Source organism: Chenopodium quinoa, unplaced genomic scaffold (assembly GCF_001683475.1).
Source record: "Chenopodium quinoa cultivar QQ74 unplaced genomic scaffold, ASM168347v1, whole genome shotgun sequence".
Classification (NCBI taxonomy): Eukaryota; Viridiplantae; Streptophyta; class Magnoliopsida; order Caryophyllales; family Amaranthaceae; genus Chenopodium; species Chenopodium quinoa.
Genome location: NW_018742433.1, coordinates 953,146 through 974,624, shown reverse-complemented (window position 1 = coordinate 974,624; position 21,479 = coordinate 953,146). Strand labels below are relative to the sequence as shown.

General features: G+C 33.5%; 2 protein-coding genes across 4 annotated transcripts; both read left to right on the top strand.

Annotated features, from left to right (window-relative positions):
* The first annotated feature begins 7,420 nt into the window (after positions 1-7,420).
* LOC110715403 lies at positions 7,421-18,022 on the top strand. 3 transcript variants are annotated; one of them, XM_021893995.1, is made up of 13 exons: positions 7,422-8,151; positions 8,300-8,447; positions 9,430-9,581; positions 9,845-10,027; positions 11,762-11,837; positions 12,455-12,532; positions 14,579-14,664; positions 15,220-15,293; positions 15,844-15,889; positions 16,256-16,365; positions 16,642-16,816; positions 17,534-17,632; positions 17,863-18,022. In XM_021893995.1, the coding sequence occupies exons 1-12, from the start codon at positions 7,897-7,899 to the stop codon at positions 17,591-17,593; spliced, it is 1,443 nt and encodes a 480-aa protein (XP_021749687.1). In that variant the 5' UTR covers positions 7,422-7,896; the 3' UTR covers positions 17,594-17,632; positions 17,863-18,022. The 3 variants fall into 3 exon arrangements, with proteins under 3 accessions (XP_021749692.1, XP_021749687.1, XP_021749682.1); XM_021893990.1 differs by having other exon boundaries at positions 17,534-18,022; XM_021894000.1 differs by lacking the exons at positions 17,534-17,632; positions 17,863-18,022 and having other exon boundaries at positions 7,421-8,151; positions 16,256-16,384; positions 16,642-16,754.
* Positions 18,023-18,865: 843 nt separating this feature from the next.
* On the top strand, positions 18,866-20,822 carry LOC110715894. Its single transcript, XM_021894516.1, has 2 exons — positions 18,866-19,405; positions 20,123-20,822. Exons 1-2 carry the CDS (start codon positions 18,866-18,868, stop codon positions 20,768-20,770), a joined length of 1,188 nt encoding a protein of 395 aa, XP_021750208.1. The 3' UTR covers positions 20,771-20,822.
* The last annotated feature ends 657 nt before the right edge of the window (positions 20,823-21,479 follow it).

Sequence of the window (21,479 nt, the reverse complement as noted above, 5' to 3'; positions counted from 1 at the left end):
TGCACTACTGTTTTTAGTGAAATTCCCAAGGTTTTGGTGGTATGTGGAAGCGGAGTGCATACACTGTTTTTATTGGAAAGTTGATCTCTTTCCTGTTAGAAGTAGTAGGGTTGACGGAGGATAATGCCATAAGTGTTGTCACGGCTACCCATGATTCCAGTTCATGTACCTAATCAAATAAAGTAAAGAGTAAAGTAAAGTTTAAAGACAAGTGAAGTTTAAAGTGAAGAATTAAAGTAAGTCAAGTCAAGTTGATTAAAGTGTTGATTATGTATTAATTGTTGATTTATGTGCTACCATGTCTAAATGATTTTTAATCAATGAGTGTTAATTATTCGAACTACTCGTTTTTAAAATGAATTAGACTAGCTCTAACCATCGACTTTATTAATACCTAAAGTATTTTATTCAAAAGGTTTTAATTAATGAAGATGTTTAATGAGCCTAACTTGGAGTTTATTTATGAGTTTTAATTAAATAGATTAAATTCTTGTAATTAATGTACATACTCAGCATTCGCTGACTTGTTGTGTTTTTTGTTTTGCCATGTCATTTTCTTCGATGACATTGTGATGATTCATATTCACAATTGTGATTATGGGGAGCAAAAATTATTTAATTTCAGGTGATTTAAGTTGATGTATGCTAAAGGATGGCATGAGAATTACTTGAGAGTAGAGAGTTTCTTATTTATTTCTATGAATAAGTACTGTGTTGGTTTATTTGAAATAATGTTTGAAGGATTATTTAATTTGGAGTATTTTTAAAGAGGCATTTAATGGTTCTCGTTTGTAAGTTTGACTTAAGTGATTTTTAAATAAGTTTTCAAGAAAGTTTTATTTTAAAGTAGAGTCTTCCGCTGTCGTACTTTGATAAATGTCGTAATATTCAATCAATAGAATTGGTTGGATATGGCAGTAATACCCTCTCTATTCTCAATTTTATGATGCCACGCGCCAAACTAAGCATTTTACACAAGAGAGAATTATGGGGGTGTTATAGAGGTGGAAGTGGAGGTGGATTTGGAGTTGGATTTGAAGGGGGGCTGCTGGTTAAGAAGAGAGAAGTTTTTTTTTTTTTTTTAATTTAAGGTTTTTTCAATAAAATAATTTTAAAAAATTAACAAATTACTACACTACACGTGTCCAATGTAACCTATAAAACAGGTTAAGTTGTTTTGTTCTATTTATAGAAGATGTGTGTTAAAGGTCGTGTTATTTTGAGATAATCCAAAGGTGGTTTCATTATTGGAAGACCAGTGAAATGTTGTATTATTCTTGGAAAAAATTAGATTATCTTTATTAAACTAATTAGAATTATAATTATTATCGTGGTTTATCGTATTTATTATCGTTATGCTTATTAGCTTAATAAAATTTGTTATGTTTTTATTCTTTTTATTATCGTAAGAATTAATTATTGTTTTTTATTAGTGTTATAATTATAATATTTTATTTTCTTATTTTTTATAATTAATTTTGTTATCGTAATTATTTTTTATTGTTAATAATTTTATTGATTTGATTATTTATTTTCGTGCTTATTATTATTATAATTATTATTATTATAATAATTATTGTTATTAATAATAATAATAATAATAATAATAATAATAATAATAATGTTACTAATGTAGCGTTTTCAGTTTTAATTTATTTTCCAATAAATAAACAATAACTATTAATAATGAATTAAAATGATTAGTTCCCTAAAAAAAGAATTAAAATGATTAGAGCCAGCATGGGCTCATTAGAGCATAGCCAATTGCAGCTAAATAGAGCGGATTTTAGTAGAGTAGCTAAAAAGAACAGGGTTCTAAGTCATTTGAGTTGAGCTCATTTATTAAACAAGCTAATTTAAGATAAACGAGCAAAAATTTTTGTTCAGACTCGTTCACTGTATAATATTTATTGATGAAAGGGATTTGACTGATCATGTTCACAACACATAGACTCATTTGAAATCCCTAGTAGTTTGATCACCCCAAGCCACCAATCCCACTTCATACCCGCCCCGACCGCCCACTTGGTATCCGCCCCATACCTACATCCATACATCTTACAAAATAAAATTACATATTTTTATACTTTTTTATATAAAAAATTTAAGTAAAATAAAGTAGTAAATATAATACTTTGTAATAGACTTGTACAATGAACAAAAAAAATTTGTGTAACATTAACAATGATATATATATATATATATATATATATATATATATATATATATATATATATATATGGATGAACATTTTATGAAATTTTTTTTTGCATAAAATTTAATTTATGGTTATTTCTACCGTAAGTGATTATTATCTTTTAAATAAAAAGGAAGCGCTAACTATATATTCTTTGTAAAAAATAATTTGCAACAAACAAAGTATTTTTATTGTATATTTAAATTTTTTTAATAAAAAATTTTAGAGTAAAAATCTTTATATATGTTAAACGAGTGGTGGATGGTTAGCGGGTGAAAAAATCATCACCCACATCCGATCCGATCCATCATCCACTTCATCCGTCACCTGCTTTTCATCCATTTATTTCGGGTTTTCGTCCATTTATTTTAAGCGGGTGGATCGAGTTAGCGGATATCCATCTAGTATTGCCATCCCTAGTAGGAATCAAGTGGGTGTTAATATCCAAGTGGGGGCAGGGTAGGGATGATTTTTGGAATTGTACTCGTCAGGGCGGGGAAGAAGATAGATTTCAGACCCGCAACGTGGATGGGGATGGGGATGGGGATAAGAATGTTAGGCGGGGATGTGATGAAAAGGCCAACATCCGCCCCGCCCCATTGACATTACCAACCGGGCGAGTTGATCACGAGCAGAGGGTTGCTTGACTCGTATTCGTTAAGTTTCGAGTCGAGCCGAGTCGATCACGAGCTGCTCGTTTAAAAGTTTATGTCTCTTGAATTTCAAACATTTGTTGATTATAGTTTATTCTCTCTATATAAATTTTTCTTACTAAAGTTTATTAATTTAAATTTATTAAGTGTTAAGGTAAATTTTTGTTTTTAAAGCTACAAGAATAGAAAAATATTTAATTTCTTGTACACTTATTGAGTTTCGAGATTCCATGAGCCAACTCGAGTCGAGTTTTAACTGTAATTTGACCGAGTTGAGTTCGAGCTACTCGCCTGCTCAATTAGCACCTCTAGTCCAAAAAATCTTGCGTGGACCTGGTTTACAAAAAAATTATTGTGAACCCGAGGTTTATACGCACGCAACTGACGTTATAATAAGTTATATAGAACATAATGACCCTAAATTTAACATAGTAACCTTATTTTTAACATAATAACCCTTATTAAAACTTGTGTGACCTTTAATATTATTGTAAACCTGAAGTACGACGCTATGTTAAATATAGTGACTCTAATTTTAACATAGTGACCTTTATTATTTATATTAATCAGTATATAAAAAATTTCATTAACAAAAATAAAATAACCTCTTATAACCTTTATAATGCCACAATGACTTTTATTTTAACATAATAACCTTTATTTTAAGGGAAATTCTCAATGGTGATCCCCAACTTCTACTACGCACACATGGTGACCCTCTTGAAAATAGATTATACGAAATGACCCTATTTAAAATTCTATCTCACTTATAACCTTATTTCATTAAATTATAAATATAAATTAACTGTGGTTAGATTTTTAAAAAAAGAAAAATAAAAATCCTTAACCTAACCACCAACCAAGCCTCCCCACCAACAGTCCACCACTACCTCCTCCATCTCCACCCTCTCTCCTCCCCTTAACTGCCACCGCCTGTCGGGTCGGCCCAAGACCGGAGATGGTTCCCCGTCCCCCCCACCGGCGACGCTACCCCAGCCCCACTGTAACACCCTAGAAATTCATTTTCTTTAAAATATCTGTTTTGCCCTTTTTAAAATACGAATTAGGAAATTTTAAGACATTACCGCCACCGTGAAAACGGCTAAGGCAATTATCGAAGACACACAGCGGAAGACTTGTTTTAAAAACCATACAAAAATAAAACCAACACTTAAAAGTCAACCAAATGAAAGTAAAGTCAAACCAAAGTCAAACATAGTCAACCTACAACTTGGAACTATTGTAGGCCCTTTTCAAAACCCAAACAAATATTAAAATCATTGCGTTAGTTTCACAAGCAAATATATAATAATTAAAGCAAATTAAACACATCATATTCTAATGGAAACTAAACAAAATTCGCTCTTCACTCATGCCCATCATGAAAATGCTTAACCACCTGGCTTCTCTTTACTTTGTCCCCATTATTCGCCATTAGAAATGGGTCGTCGTAGGACCAAGATAAAGACAAGGCCACCAAACATACAATACACACAATCAACAATGCTGAGTACATAAGCGTAAACGATTCACACTAATATGCTTACATCCTAGCATCACACAATTTACCTTGTTGCACCTGTTTATAAGCATACAACACACATTTATTCAATAGACATTTCCATTGCTTATTTAATTTTTGATTACGCATCGAACGCGTTTCCCCCTAACCTACCCTAATAAAGGGGTATTAATACGAGAGCTAACCGTGCCAGTATAAAAGAAAATACATAATATAAAGGAAAATACAGCGTCCTGCACTCCCAGTAGAAGTTATGGTCAAATATAAAGTCGCATAACTCCCCCTATATGTTCATACTCAAGGTATGTACGTTCCAAGAGTTTTGGTGCATAACCTCTTTCACTTTACGTTATTTATTTATTTTTGACTTGGTGATAACTCTTAAATCATAAAACAACCAACATACATAATTCATTCAAGCAATCAAACATACCAGTTTAATTCTTGAATAATTAGTGACCAAATTTAATTTAATGTTGAACCCTTTTAAAACTATCTTGGCGTTAAATAACACCTTAAGCGCATAATGCGCCACGAATCCTATCCCTCGGTGTTTGGAACACCTTAAGTGAACTTAGGCACCAAAGTAAATTAATCCTCGTGTACATAGATACATAAATAGCTCATTTCTCATGCTTATAGCATCAATAAAAATTATATGAACCATAATAAAATTCCCTTTTTATATTCCAAACCAAATTAAACATTTAGCTTAATTAAACATGCTCTTGATCATGTCAATAATAAAATTATGGTCCATATTCAACATGCCAACATAATTCCAATCAATAATTCACCTCAAATAATTCATGCTTCACAAATCAATCACCAAAAATCAATCCAACCAATAATTCCAACCAATGCCTATCATGATACTAACTTGGAATTATTTAAACAAGTCCTAGCATGCTTCTACACACTTAAATAATTATCGAATACGCGAATGTACCTCGAATATGATCTCAAAATCGCCACGACTACACAAATCACTCACTTGGAAGTCTCTAACAACCCAAAATAACAAAGAGACATTAATACCTATTCATAATAAATTTCTAGCAATATATACACTCTTTAAAACACTTTTAATGCTAAAAATTGCTAAAAATTAATTTAAATCATCTACTTTTTATTCCCAATTAATGGATAATTAAAATACCTTCAAGAGAACTTAATTCTAGCCTCTACATAAAAATTCCAGCATTATAAAAACTCTTAAACTTGCTGTAATTTAGTTTAAAAACATTATTTTCAATAGTTTTAATTAACCACTATCAAATTCCATCAATAACCATCAATTTGGAAACCTAGGGTTAACAATTTGGCCTTTTAATTCAAAAACCAAATCTGAAAATTATATACATATTAATCATTATTAAAACATCATAAAATCATCACACACACACCCAAAAACAATAATTAATCAAAGCTAGATTGATTTTTTTTTTTTGGAATATAATGGCTACCCAACTATTGTAGTTGGGTACGCTAGATTGATTTAAAACAAAAAAAGAAGATTTTTTTTTCTTTACACAACCACACGCACGCAAAGAGGGAGGGGAGAGTGGCCGGTGTGCCACCTCCCGCAGTTGCTGCTGCTGCCGCTCCGAGCTAGCGGCGGCCAGCTGTGGTGGTGGTGGCAGCCGGCCACCGGTGGTGGTGGTGGTGATGTGTGTGCGAGGTGAGTGAAGGGGAAGGGGGGAAAATTAAGGGGAATGAAAAATAAGAGGAGAGAGAAAGAGAGTTTACCTTTGGGTATTCTCCTAACTTAATTTCCTCCTAACTTAATTTCCTTTTCTACTCTTAATGATTCCTACTCCTATTCTAATTGGCATTTGACTTTTTTTGGCATTTGTGAGAGAATTTGCTCAAAAGATGGGTATTTATACTCTCTCTCAAAATCCTCCTAACTTAATTTCCTTTTCTACTCTTAATGATTCCTACTCCTATTCTAATTGGCATTTGACTTTTTTTAAAACTCTATTGACTTCAAAACTTCCTTTTTATAAATAAAATATGCCCCAAGTTTTTAAATGGTAAAATAAAATATCTCCAAAACAAATAAATAAATAAAAACGGATTTTTAATTAAAATAAACCTTTTTGAATTATTAAAATACCATAAATAATTCATTTTGAATTATTTAAATACTTCATAAAATAATATTTTAAATTAATATACGTATAAAAATACGGGTTATTACACCCACCGTCACCCAGAGCCCCAAACCCCGCTTACGACCTTCCCTCTCTCGCTTCTTCCCACCGCAATCTTAAATAAGGGGTTCAATTGAACCACAATCACCATCCGTTTAGAGTTTTGACTGAGGTAAGGTGGTTTCAAAACCCTAACCCCAACCACCCCACCTTAGTCGAAACCCTAATCGAGACAGTTTGGGTTCGATCTGGGTGGAGGAGAAAGAGATGGGGTTGTGGTGGGTACGGTGGAGAAGAGCGGCCTTGTAGACAAAGTTTGGGGTTCTTGGTGGGTGGTGATCGGGGTGGGGCTAGGATAGCGTCGCCGGCGAAGGGAGGAACCTAAGGCGCTGGCAGTGAAGGGGGAGGGGGAGATGGTGGCTGGCTAGTGGAGGTGGTGGTGTGGATGGATAGTTGGTGGTTGTAATTTTTGTATGTGTTTTTTATTTTATTTTCTTACAAAAAATCTAACCATAGTTAATTTTTATTTACAATTTAATGAATTAGGTTTATAAGTGAAATAAAATTTTAAATAGGGTCATTTCATATAATTTTTTTTCAAGAGAGTTACCATATATGCATAGCAAAAGTTGGGGGTTGCAAGACTGCTACTCTGTAGATTATATTTGTAACTTGTAAATTTAAAGAGAGTTCACAGTTCCCACGAAGACAAAGTATCAATTTATAGAAAAGTCCTCAATATCTTTCCAATAAGAGCACTACCATCAGTGAGGGAAAAACCCCTCACGAGTGAAAATAGAGCTATAAAATAACTCCTCAACCTCCCCATTAGTGAGAGGAAAAAAAAGCACATATGAGAGCTTCTCATTTCTCTCACACGGTGAGGGGAAATACAAATGAATAGTAATGAGGTGGGCCCCACGAAATTCTAATTTTTAGGGTATAGAAAATAAATAAAGTGATGTGTATTATGGTGGGGTAAACAAAATAGTGGAGGAAAGAGTGATGAGGAGTTTTATTTTTTTAAGCATTGATGTGGTAAAAAAAAATATCTCATGAGAGGAATTGGATGAGAAGAGTGAGAAATTGAGTAGAGAGAGATTGAGAGGTTTTTTTTCTCCCTGGCAATGGTCTGACAAATGCATGCTCACTTTCATTATATTTCCAAATTCCAATAACGAATGCATGCATCCGTTCATTTTCAACTTCCCAAAAACAGAAAAACAGAGTTCAAAATATGACCAAACCTCACACTCACACTACACAATTATCTCCTGCTTTCTTCCTCTTAAACTTCAACCCCTTTGTTCCTCGTAAAATACCCAATTTAATTACATAAATCATTCACCCTAATATTTCTTATCAACAATGTCGATATATAAACTAGCTGTGATCATCAAAAACCCTCTAAACGACGAGGAATTCCTGGTTGTCAAGCAAATTAGGCCCCGTAAATTTGGAATTGAAGAGTATGATTCTTTCATTGATTCTGATCTTTGGGATTTTCCTTCTGTTCATTTGAAAATGTTACAAGGTGAATCGGAAATCCAAGTTGAAGGAGCTGAATTATGCTCTGCTAAACTTGATTTGAAGAAATTTGACCTGAGTTTGGCTTTAAACCAGGTATAATTGATCATTTTTTTTTTAAATTTTTTGATAAAAGTATAGTTGATCATTTTATTATTTTGATGGAATTTGTTGAATTATTTTGGTATGTTGAATTTTCGGTGAAATTGAATGGTTAAATTTTATGAGTGATTTGTGTTTTTAGGTTTCAGAGCAGGTTAGAGTTGAGAGGTTGGTTGAAGGGCAGTGGAAGTTCTGGAAATTTGTGGAAGAGCCTGAATTTGGACCGGCACCTCCGATTCATACGGTTTTTATCACCGCCTACTATGGCTTTGATGATAAAAGTAGTGATGGTGAGTTCTGACTTTTATTTATTTATTTATTTTATTTACTAGATTAGTACCTGCGTGTTGCTGGGTGGTGATAAACAATTTTTTCATATTTCTTTTATATCTTTTGTTGTTGATAACTTTTTAACATGAATTAGCTCGTTTTTTATTTTGTAAAAATAGAGAATGTTACTCTATAGATATTAAAAAATAAATAAAAATAAAAATAAAAAAAACATGTATATCATTTTTTTTAAATGATTATAATTTAATGCTACATCATAATATTTACTATGTTATTGAAAATATACTAAAATTATGGTTAGAAAAAATATACTTCATACAAAATATTGCATTATCTAATAAGCTTATACATTTAGAGTGGAAGCACAACAATATTGATGTCAAAGCCCTTCAGATTTTTAGTTTCATACCTACTTGGTTCTAGTTTCTAGCAAATAAAATGAAAAGGCAAAAAAAAAAAAAGAAAAAAGAAAAAGAGGACATTATATGTAAATTTGGAGGGAAAATGTTTAATGAGAGCTTGACACATAAAGACATTTTAGGAATTGATGACATCAGCATGTTTTGTTTTAGTAATAGTTAATAGATAGATTGGAATATAAATAGAACATTTTGTGGTTGGAAGTTATTCAATGCCTTGGTTCGAAATAAATAGTTATATTGATTTTGCGATTTGAACTAGCAACGTGACAACTAAATTCGCATGTTGAGAGTAAGTCTCTGTATTGCAAAGTACGGAACAGAAGTGAGCAGGACAAATAAAATCTGGATGTAGTATTGTTCATCTTCTTTATATGGTTTTTGAAAAAAAAAAAAAAAAAAAAAACAAAAAACAGTCAATGAGTGCATAATTTATGGGGATATTATTAATTCATGGCCAGCTTGATATAATGATAAAGCATTTTTGTTATATCTGCAGCTCTTATAACCTTCTCATATTTTATTTTTCTTCTTCTTTTCTATTGAGTAAATCCATATGCAGTGGCATGCCAGTGGATTTCCTGGTCTAATTGCTCCAAACGGCTCTCCGAGGTAACACCGGATAGTTATCGTATGGGGCCCTTGGTGGTTAATGGTTTTCCCCATGACTCTAAACACTCTAAGTGGGATGTTCCGCGTTATTTGAATTACCAGGTTGAATCAATTTTATACTAGAATTTATTTTGTTGTTTATTTGTTTTGATGAAGCAGTTATGTTTTAGCTATGCTTTCTTTTAATGAGAGATACAGCTACAAAGAGAGATGCAACTCATGCACGTATTCGACCATTTTGTCTGTATTTACGTTGGTTCTTTAAACCATCAACTCTCTTATCGTGGCTGATTCCAATTGATGTTGTAAACCTGTAGAAATCATTCTCTGATGAGGTGTTGTCAATTACTTTGTCTCTTTTACAGGAATATCCTCTGGGTGTCAGACTTGTACCGATGAGAAGTAGAACTGGCAAGCCTTTCTCCACTACAAACTTGGTAGTCATTGCTCCACAGTTTGTTGCTAATAGTGAAAGCGATAAAAATTTTATTGCTCATGGAGATGCACTAATAATAGATCCTGGATGCAGAGCTCAGTCCCATCAGGAGGTAACTTTTAGCCAACCCAGCATTAGAACTTAATTCTGAAAGAACTTTCATCAATTCACTGCACATTTGCCAAAATGGTATTTTCCTTGTAGATATATTGCATAAAATGAAGCCCACTCTTGTCAAGTGTGTGGAACTTTATACTAGAAGCAATTGCGTCATATGTATGAATGTGTATCACATGCATTTTGAGAGTTGGGGGATAATTTTTATAAGCTTAAATATATACTGCTATGAGAGTTTAATTTTTTGAATCCTAATAATCATAGTTTTTGGTTGGAGGTAGTGTTCATAAGCTTAGGGATTGTCGACATTTTTAGGGATGTCAGGTGCTTGATAGGAAAGTTCACATTACTTTCTTCAGTTGTAGATATCTTCTCTGAAAATTACTGAATGCTGTCATTAGTTGTATATAAGGTTTTTCTGTTTGCATCTTTGCAGTGTATTCGTCATTTTTAGAAATTGAAGTAATTAAAGTCTTAGGGTGATGGAATTGGTGAAAGACCTGATGAATTTATATTTTTTTATTAAACTAAAGACCATGCAGAGTAGTTCTTTCCATTAATGGAAATCATTTATCAAAGCCACCAGTGGAAGATAATCAGAAATTATCAGAGTAATTAAGGAAAACTATAATGTATATATGCATTTAGAAAACTGTTACGTATACATGCATTAAGTTTCAGGGAAGATCCAATATGTTAATTCTCTCAATTTCACAGAATCTATTTTTGGGGGCTGTGAGGGAGTTTTTTTTAATATTATTATTTATTTATTTATTTTTATTAAAAAAACTCCAATGTTGTCTACTAGGCTACTTTGATAGCTTCTCATCAATTGCAAGGCTTTGCAAATAAGCTTACTAGAAGAGGTTTATGAGATATATCATGCCTCTCTGTTGCTTCACAGTTTTAAGGGGTAGCTATTTCTCCATCCATATAACATTTGTAAATTTGGTTGATCTCTATCTATTTCTATTCCTATTAGAAGATGAGATATCAAAGGTTTTAGTCACATCTGGTGGAAGAGTAACATCTTTACCCCCCACAAATAAAAAAGGGAACATGTACAATGGCAATATGGCCTGTATTAGTTGTATGGTCTTATAGGATGTCAAATATCTTATTTATTCATGAAGTTATTGACTTCATTTTTTGTCTAATTTTCACATCAAGGATCTTCCTTACTATTATCGGCAATGGTTGAAAGTCTAGGTGTTTTCAACTTGATGGATGAGGGTAAATTTTGCTGTGAAGATCCTTGACTTTCTGTCAAGAAATGTTAATAATTAGAAGTGGAACTTTATTGCTTTGAACATATAGATCTAAGTTGTCAAAATATTACCATGTAGGTTGTAGGGCCTTGGACAACTACTATTCTCTGTTGCTATCTTTTTCACTTTTAGGTATACAAACTGAAAACATCTGAACTTTGAGATGTTTGATGTAACTTTGAAGGAGGTGAGGTGCATAACACCTCTGTTTAAAAACTTTTAATTTCAACTTATGTGTTCTCACTCCTATCTGCTCAATATAGATATTATTTCATCATAATATACAATATCAAGTCAATCTGCATTCCTTTTAATAGATGACCTGTCTTGGATGGAGCTTTATATTAATCTGTACTATATGGCTTGATTGTTTAGCTTTAGAAATGACAAGAATGATGTACGTAGTATATCTTTTTCCTACTTTCATATTATACTCAGAAATGTCTCATTGTTTTTATCAGCTTGCAGATATTATTGCAGCTTTACCAAGAAAGTTGATCGTGTTTGTTACACATCATCATGCTGATCATGTGGATGGTAAGTCATTTTCAATGTTTTTCATAATTTTATTTCCAGGAATGTTGGTTCTGATAGGAGAATTATTTTGAGTTGCCATACATGGCCATCGTTGATGAAACTCATGAAAGAGCTATTGCATGTGGCCTACATTCTTGATTGCTTGAGATATAATGTTGATCCAATATCAAAACCTGTTTTGTTTCCTGTTCCTTGGTCTTGTTTGTTGTCTTCACTGAGCTGTGAGCATAATATTATTGGTGCAGTGGCCATTATTGCTACTCCACTTAGCAGTTCTCTTGGCTAACATATGAGTCACATAAGTTAACTAATTCATTGTGTGCTCTGAATGTGCTATAGTGGCAATTGAATTGTTTTTCTGGCACCTCTTTTTGTGAATCGTGCATGCTTTTTATACTGTTGTTCTGTGGCATATTTTCTCCAGTCAGAGCTTTTTTCCAGTGAATTTTTAATGTCATTATCTCTCTGCAGACGAGGCTTGTTGAGGTTCAAATGTGTTTCAGTATACCTCTAAGGCCGTGTCCAACATGTCTGTAGCAAAGCATTTCTTGAAAGCTGCAGTGATCTGCAAATCATGTCTCTTGTATTTGACTTACTGCTTTTGTGGATTTGTTCAGGTTTGTCAGCTATTCAAAAATGCAACCCTGATGCAATTTTATTGGCTCACAAATACACAATGCATCGTATTGTAAAAGGTATTTTCTATACCCAAGTCGAGGTTTCATAAATGAATGAATATGTATAGTACTATAGTTATATCAAACCTGCATTGGTCTACTATCTCCAGTTTGATTTTGTGGCTTAGACAAAAAATTTTGCATGTGGCATTGGTGATTATTGGTAAACGAGGGGAATTTATGATGTTTCTTGAAGTTATACAAAGGATAGATTTTAAGTTTGGTTTTGGGAAGGTATATGATAGGTAAACCTAAAGTTCTAGGATAAGGCTATAGGGTGTTAAGGGTTTGAATTAGGTAGAGGAAGTGGATCTTTGGCATTGTTTGAAAAGGCTTAAAGTGCATTAAGCCGATAGGGGCCTGAACCTAGGCACAAAGCACAAGCGTGAAGTGTGCGCAACATCAAAGTGCGGCACAATTCTTAAAAAATAAAAAAATAAATAAAAATCTGAGTGTAAAAACAGTTGCAGATATGAAGTTAATGCTAGCACTAAACAGTTTTGTGCTTGTGTGTTCATCGAAAACATATCACCTAGGCCTTTCTAAGATTTTGGGCCACAGCACCTTGGGCGTCAGCACAGCTTTTTTAATTACTGATCTGGAGGGGTTTGTTGTAAGCTGCTTATTTTGGGGCCACAAGGGGTTTGTAGTAAGCTGATCTTCTCTTCAGAGACTTGCACTGAAAGGGGTTTCTGTTTCTCATCCACAATGGATAGTATCTTGTGTGTCTATGCTTATCGTGCTGGCTGTAAGAATGTGCTTAATGCAATTCAGGTGTTTGTATCTGGTAGTTTCTGGCTTTAAGATCATTATAGAAAGTACTTAGAGGGATTGATTTGGACCTGTTTTCTCTTGCTCCTGCAACATCATTTCAGAGCTTAGCTGGAACGACAAATCTATTCCATGAAGGGATTAGGAAAAAATCTTGCTTTGAAGTTTGAACTGTCTTTTCATTGCTCTCCAAACATGACTCCTATAAAGTAGCCAAGAATCCAAATTGACTATGTGATTTTGTGCCTCTAGAGTCCAGATGTCCACAGTCAACACAGAAAGCTTTCATTGTACCATAATAAAAGGGGACTGACTTCTGCATCCTTTAACTTCAAATAGGTGGGACCCAAAAGAAGTAGCAAGCTCACAATATGTTAATAGGAGGCATCCTGTCTCACCATTCTTAATATACATAACATGTATCAGGAGAAATATACATATTCTGAATCTGTATAGGAGACTGACTGTGAGCTATATAAAGCTTCATGGAGTGCAAGACCTTTCAATTCCTATGTTAACAATACATTAGTATTGTTATACGAGGTACACTGACTATTACATGGGGCTTCCACATTTTGTGATTTGGACTTTTGGGTTGGTACATATTTGCAGGTTTTTACGCTCCTACAGCTCTACATCTTAATAGTGTTGTTTTCTAGATTCAAGATCAAGCCCATATAAAATTAAGAATATCTATATTAATGAATGAGCTTATTTGTTAGTTATTTAATCATACTGTAATAGACTAACCTTAGAAGCAATTTGGGAAGTCTAAAATTATTAGGTTAGAGTCTTTAGCTTTAGTATAAATAGATAGAGGAGGGAAAGGAAAAGGTAGGCAGAAATTTGTATGGAAGGGAAACCTTAGAGAGTCATGGCCTAAAGCCATTTTGAGAGTGATACTCTAAAGCAACCTATCATTTTGTAACCTTTTGGGCATTATCAATCAAAATTTAAGCTTTAATCTTTATTTACTTGCACTATTAAATCAGAATTATAAACCCAGAAAATCAGTTCATTACACATGAATTCCAAATTTAAGACAAGTGTATGATTGAAGTAAATAAAACAAATGATTAGTGCTAAGAACTTCTAAGTAATGATAGTGGAATACAATTTGCTGGACCATCAGAAATCCATTCACTATATTTTGGTTTTGCCAGTTCACATAGCTCTCTGAAAGTTATTATCTCATAGAGGTGCATCTATATTTAGGGTCTAAGCAAATGTTAATTCATTAGTAACTACTTTCATGAAGATCAAAAGTGTTATAATAACTTTGTTTGACTGCAGATGACTGGTCTCTTGGGTATACATCAGTTGCAGGTGGGGAAGAAATAAATGTTAGGGGCCAGCGACTTCAAGTCATTTCAGCCCTGGTATTGTATAGGCTAACTATTACATCCTTACATTATTGGATTTACTGTCCAAGATTATATTTAGTTTCTATTAATCAAATATCTCTCACCAGAACCTGAGTGTCACTAAAGGAGAAATTCATGGACACTCCTTGATTCCTTTTCTCGACTACTCAGGATTATTATTGGTATACTCTTAGTAACCTGTGTGGCTGGCCTCCTGGATCTGATTCTTCACAGTTCCTTAATAGATAACCAATAAATTGTCTTATGCATTACAGTTTTATTGGACTTTGTAATGGGCTTAAACTTTAAAGCTTCATTATTCAAATTAATTATAGGCTTTTGACTCTCTTCTACTCAATGAGACTTATGGAATGAGAAATTTATGTAGAACAATTAAATTTACCCATAGGTGCGTGGAATTTAAAAAGTGTTTATGATTTATTGGATACATTTATTTGATTTTTTATGCTATCTGTATATTTTGTACTATAGTTGTTTATCCGCATTCTTCTAGTCCTTATGGAGGATGATATTTTCCAAGTTTGATAGATTTAAGTCTTTCAATAACAGGGCCACACGGATGGTCATATGGCATTGCTCCATATCAATACTCATACGCTGATTGTTGGTGATCATTGTGTTGGGTAAGGTCCTCTTAAAGTAGATACATATAGAAATATTGCTCTATGATCTGTTACATATAGGTACTAAGCAGAGCTAAATATATTCTGTGTGAAATCTTTGCTATTCAATTCAATTTCATTTTTTATGAAGAATTTATGTGCTAAAATATTCATATCTTGGTACTCCGTACATGGTAGTCACATGTGCGAATGTGCAATGTTTTCCTTGGAATATAGTGACTATATTCACAAGATCTCTGTTCTAAAATTGTTGGACGGGGAATATGCTTTTGTTACATGTTTATCTGAGTCAGAGCGCTTGCTTCTGGAAAATCCTCCATCTTGTATAGTTCAAACTAGCAAGGAATGTTGTAAATTTAGTTTCTAGCACTCTTGAAAAGAGATACATTCGTAGTTTCTATGATTAATTTGTGGAAACTTTTTTTGATTGTACAGGAAAAAGGAAAGATTTTTCTTAAATTTTCTGATCATAGGTGCATCTTGTTATATTCTGTTGTTATGTTTGAACCATTGATGTATTAAGAGATTTATTGATTAACTGATGTTGCAGGCAAGGTAGTGCGGTTCTAGATGCTTTTTCTGGTGGAAATATGGGAGTAAGCTGATTGTGTATCTTTACCCAAATTTTTTTTTGTCATAGTCTTTTTTCTTTTTTTTTTTTTTTTTTTTTGGGGATCATTTTATGTTATCCACACCATCTTATTATTTGTGCCGAGTATTCTGCCTATTTATAAATACCCTGAAACAAATGCCCCCATTATAATTTTGAATGAAATAAAGATAATTGGAAAAAAATTATCAGGCTTGAACTCAACTAGCAGGAACTAATTATGGGAGTAGCTAATTTTTTCTTTTTTCCATGCTTCCCTACATTGAATTGCAGGAAGAGATTGTTCATCTTGAAAGGCTATAGCCGCTATACTTTGATCTCATCACCTCACCAATGCTTACTTTTCTTGCAGGAATACTTTAATACGACATACAAATTCTTGGAGCTTTCTCCAAATGCTTTGATTCCTATGCACGGAAGAGTCAATTTGTGGCCAAAACACATGCTTTGTCGATATCTCAAGTATGAACTGCATTTAATGGTTCTCTTCTTTCACTGTTTCACATATAAAGCATATTCCATATTTTTTGCTAGATGAGCTATTGCCGTGGCAATTTTATGTGTGTAATTTTCTTTGTCACAGCTTGTTCATAGTTGTGTATGATTTTCTATATATCTGGCCTCATATATCTTGTATAGTTTATATTCTCAGATCACAGCAGCTTGTGGATGTAATATTGTGGTAAATAACTGAAACTGTAGCTATAAAATATCTTACAATGCATAGTCTGATTTCAGGAATCGCAGAGATAGAGAATCTTCAATCTTGAATGCCATAGAACATGGCAGTACTACTTTATTTGACATAGTTTCCACTCTATACAAAGACATCGATCGTGCCCTGTGGTATGTTGCTGCATCAAACGTGAGGCTCCATGTTGAGCATTTAGCTCAACAACACAAGTTACCTGAGGTAATGTCCACAGTGCTATTTACTGTTGTCTATGCCAATCCAATGTTCATTTGTGTATTCATATTAATTCATTCTCATCATATCGATATAGCCCGAGAATGCATCTGGTCAATAGTCGGTTTGCATTTGTATATCAAAGCAACACTACCCTATCCAATGAGGTTTTTGCCAAGTTTGGGCCTGGTATTGGATTCTGTAAGATGTATTTGCTAGAGCAACCCCAGAATTACGGCAATAAATTCATGCCATGGATTGTTGATTTTATTTTAAGGTCGGGAAATACTTATTTCATGCTATGAGGCACTAACCAATACCAAATTCACACATCACTCTTTTTACCTGTTCGACAGGTTAAAAAAAAAAAAAAATTGAAACTATTTTGAGAAGGGTTACCCAATAGTTGGGATTATTCTAGATTAAACTATAGATGGGATTAAAATAGGAAGGATGTCAAAAATTGGGATTATTCTTGTTAATTTTTCCTAAAAAAAAAAAATCTAAAATAATTGTAGTATGTAGTAGATGTTAACTTGTTGCTTCACTATTAGCGTCTTTATGTAAGGAGCAGAAAAGCTTGCCAATGATTATCTCTTCAATCATGATAGTTATATTATCATAAGATCTGTAGGAAATTTGGTTAGCATTTTTAATACTAACATGTGCGTATCTTACTAATTAAGATTTTACTCTGAAAGAAAATTTGTTTGAGGACTGCAGGTCTTTTCTTTAGAAACTCACAGTGTTGCTGCATTTGGTGACGAGTTGAGCAAATTGTAATTAAGAGATGCTGTTTTCTAGGCTCATTGACCTCTTTAGGTTAGAAGCGCTGCTCTAACACTTGCTGAATTGTATGTCTGTATAAAAGAGGAACTATTTGCACACTATTTCATCATACATGATGAATCTGATATTGTACGCGTAAATTGCTTATTTAGCTTAGCTTCTGCTTTCTTTCAGACGAAAAGTTTCATATTATTTCTAGTGTAATTTTCTTTCTTTGATTATCCAGAGTTGTACAGTTCATTTAGTTTCCTTGTTTCTCCTAGGGCATGTCCTTGTCAAAACTTCAACGAACTTATGGAGTACATTTTGCACTCAATTGGATCTGGGCATATACATGCAATTGGATTTCATCAAAGATTATGAAGATTAGACAACCTAAACTCATTGTTTCTGTAGTTATTGCTTGCTTTGCTGCATTGTATATTTGTATTGTGTGAGAACCATGCCTACTTTAAATCATTAGTTTAATTCCGCCATGACTATGGATCCTTGGTGAAATAATTGTCTGGCTGACAAGGTTAATCAAGCAATGTAACTATATTATGTTCGCAGTTGTAATCTGATCATCTCCAGGCTACACCTCATAGTTATTGTGTATCTATCTTATTTTTGAACTTGTACTGCCGTGTAATGCTCGTAAAAAATTGGACTTGCTGGGTAGGTTAGTTTCATCTTGTGTAAATTTGGCTGATGAGCGATACCATATTCAGTTCGGTTTTGTTTGGTTTGTTTCTCAGTGATGTGCTCATTCCTCCATTTTTGTTTAGTTTACTACATTTTTTACAATAACTAATTTACGAATGCGTTTGTAAAAAAAAAAAAAAAAAATTACGAATGCTTTCAAACGAGACATTGTCACACGCATAAAGTAATTTATGTGAGAGAAAACTGGTGGGTCCAAAATGTTCAAAACAGAAAGTATTTTAGGATTATTATATAACCCATATAAATAAAGAAAAAAATGAAAATATTTGTTGTTGAGTCATCGGATATAGAAACTACACACGAGAAAGGTTCTCTAATTGCTTCCCCTTGTGTTTATTCACATTATTTTTGACGTGTGTTTTATCAGTTTTTAGTTCATTAATTGTGTGAAATTAATGTGTTTAATGTGATATTAATCACTTTTCTACTGTATTTTGGCACCTTTTTCATATCATGCACGACTATCTTGTTCTAAAAACGTGTATAGTCTTGCTAGTAATCTCTTTTCCCTCCTCTTCCCTCCTAAAACCACCTGAAAAATTAACATTGTTCATAGAGGAAATGGAGCAACAAAAGCTGGATGTTTATGTGAAAGGCTCATGGCTAAGAAAAATGGTTAAGGAAAGCAGCTCTCAGTTTGCAGCCATTCAAGTTATTTCCGCCATAACCTTTACTATTACGATTGCATTCTTTGTTATACTCCTTGGGATCTTTGTCAATGGTCGCATCAGGAAATTCCTCGTTTCTGAAGACTTCATACCAATACAAAGCATGCCTGTTTCTGGCATTGAACTATCAGGTAATGGATTCAGAGACTTTGGTGATTGGATAGCTCCGAGGAGATTATGGCACACAATGTCTGATCAGGAGCTCTTGTGGCGTGCTTCTATGGTACCTCACATTAAGGATTATCCTTATAATAGGACACCTAAGGTGGCGTTTATGTTCTTGACCAGAACGATGTTGCCGCTTGCACCATTGTGGGAGTTGTTCTTCAAGGGACATCAAGGCCTCTACTCAATTTACCTCCATACATCATACGAGTCCATTGACGAGCCTGTTGAATCATCCGTGTTCTACCAGCGTAGAATACCTAGCAAGGTCTATATTTTTTGCACCTAATTAGTTCTTTTATATGATGCACGTCTCACTGTTAGGTTCGTAGAATTTTGTTTCCCTTTCATAGTATGTTTAAGACCCGCCAAGGTTTAAAAACATTCCTACTCATATTTCGTTTCTAGCTATTACTAGACATAATCTAGCAGATAACATATGATAATCATGTACATACGGAGCAAAAACCAATGAACGTCACATTAGGGCTTGTTTGGCATCGTTTTTGGTTTTCAGTTCTCTATTTTTTTTAAAACAAAAAACCAAAAACAAGAAACAAGAAAAAGATGTTTCCACTTTTTTATTATCAGTTTTCAAAATTATCATGATTTTAATAAGTTTGACTAATTTTTGATTCATTATATGACATATATCATATGATTTTGAAAAAAAAAACCAAAAAACAGAAAACCACGACAATTTAGTTATCTGTTGTTGATTATGGGCGAAGAGGTATGAAATTTGTGTCATTAACAATGAAGAATTTAAGTATGTCCTCTAATTCCTGTTTTCCATTATTTTTTTATCACTTTTTTCTGTTGTTGTAGATATAAAAAAAAACGGCAATTATGCCTAAACGTAATACTATTAACATAAATAATTCATGCTAACTTGAATTTTGCTTTCTTCAAGCAATAATTTTACGTATCATATACTACACGTTATTGGCATGTAACAATATTTTTTGTGGTTTCGTGCTCGCAGCCAGTGGAATGGGGAAGGGCAACCATGGTAGATGCAGAAAGAAGATTACTAGCTAATGCCCTACTTGACTTCTCTAATGAAAGATTCATATTACTATCTGAATCCTGTATTCCTTTATTCAACTTCAGTACTATATACGACTACCTCATCAAGTCGAAGCACAGCTTCGTGGGATCGTTTGATGACCCAAGAAAGGTGGGACGAGGCAGATACAACAAGCGTATGGCACCTGCTATACAATTATCAGATTGGCGTAAAGGAAATCAGTGGTTTGAACTTAACCGAGACCTTGGCATTGCTGTAGTATCAGATGAGGCATTCTACCCTGTTCTTCGAGATCATTGCAGGCCTCCATGTTACATGGATGAACACTACTTACCTACCCTTGTGGTGAAAATTGGTAAGGACTTGAATTCTAACAGAAGTATTACTTGGGTTGATTGGAGTAAGCCTGGTTCTCATCCCACGACGTTTGGTAGAAAGGATGTTTCTGAAAGGTTCATGAGTCGAGTTAGAGATCAATCTGATTGTATATATAACAATGTGCCAGGCTCGTATTGTTTCCTCTTCGCAAGAAAATTTCATCCTAATACACTTGAGCCTTTGCTTAAGATAGCACCTGTTTTATTTGGGTTTAATAAACAATAAAAGTGTAACTAGGATGATCTTCTCACCTCTCTTTCACTCTTTGTATCTGCGTTTGAGATTTTTGTCTTCTGAGACACTCTACAAATACAAGAATGTTGTTCATAAATTAAAATGAAAAGTTGAGAAATATCTAAATGTTTTTATTGCAACTTGTTTGTGTTGTGATTTAAGACCAAAAAAACTAAGTTGCTCGCAATTGACACCCACAATCATCAACGAACAAGAACAAGCAAGTACATGCAAGAACCAATCAAAGATAGTGTTATACAAATGGATTTTTTTACGAAATTGAGCTAATTTCACAAACTATTTACCAATCTAGACGCGTGGCCAAACTATTTACCAAACTAAGCTTTTGAGATAAAACGCTGCCTCGGTCAGCGTTTTACCCTTTAATTTTTTTATTTTTTTTTTATTTTTAAATTCGCATTTTTTTGTGAAAAACAAATTAAATCGAAAAAAAAACTGAAAATACCAAAAACGCTGCCTGAGGCAGCATTTTAATTAGGTTTTTTTTTTTTTTTTTTTTAAATGTTGAAGGGTTTTATGTCAAAATAACAGGCCATAAAACGCTGCCTTATTCAGCGTTTTTTGTGTATTTATTTTTAATATAAAACGAGTCAGCGTTTTATCTACTGGCCTGATATGTGCCCTTCAAAATTTTAAAAAAAAAAACCTGAAATACACAAAAACGCTGCCTCAGGCGGCG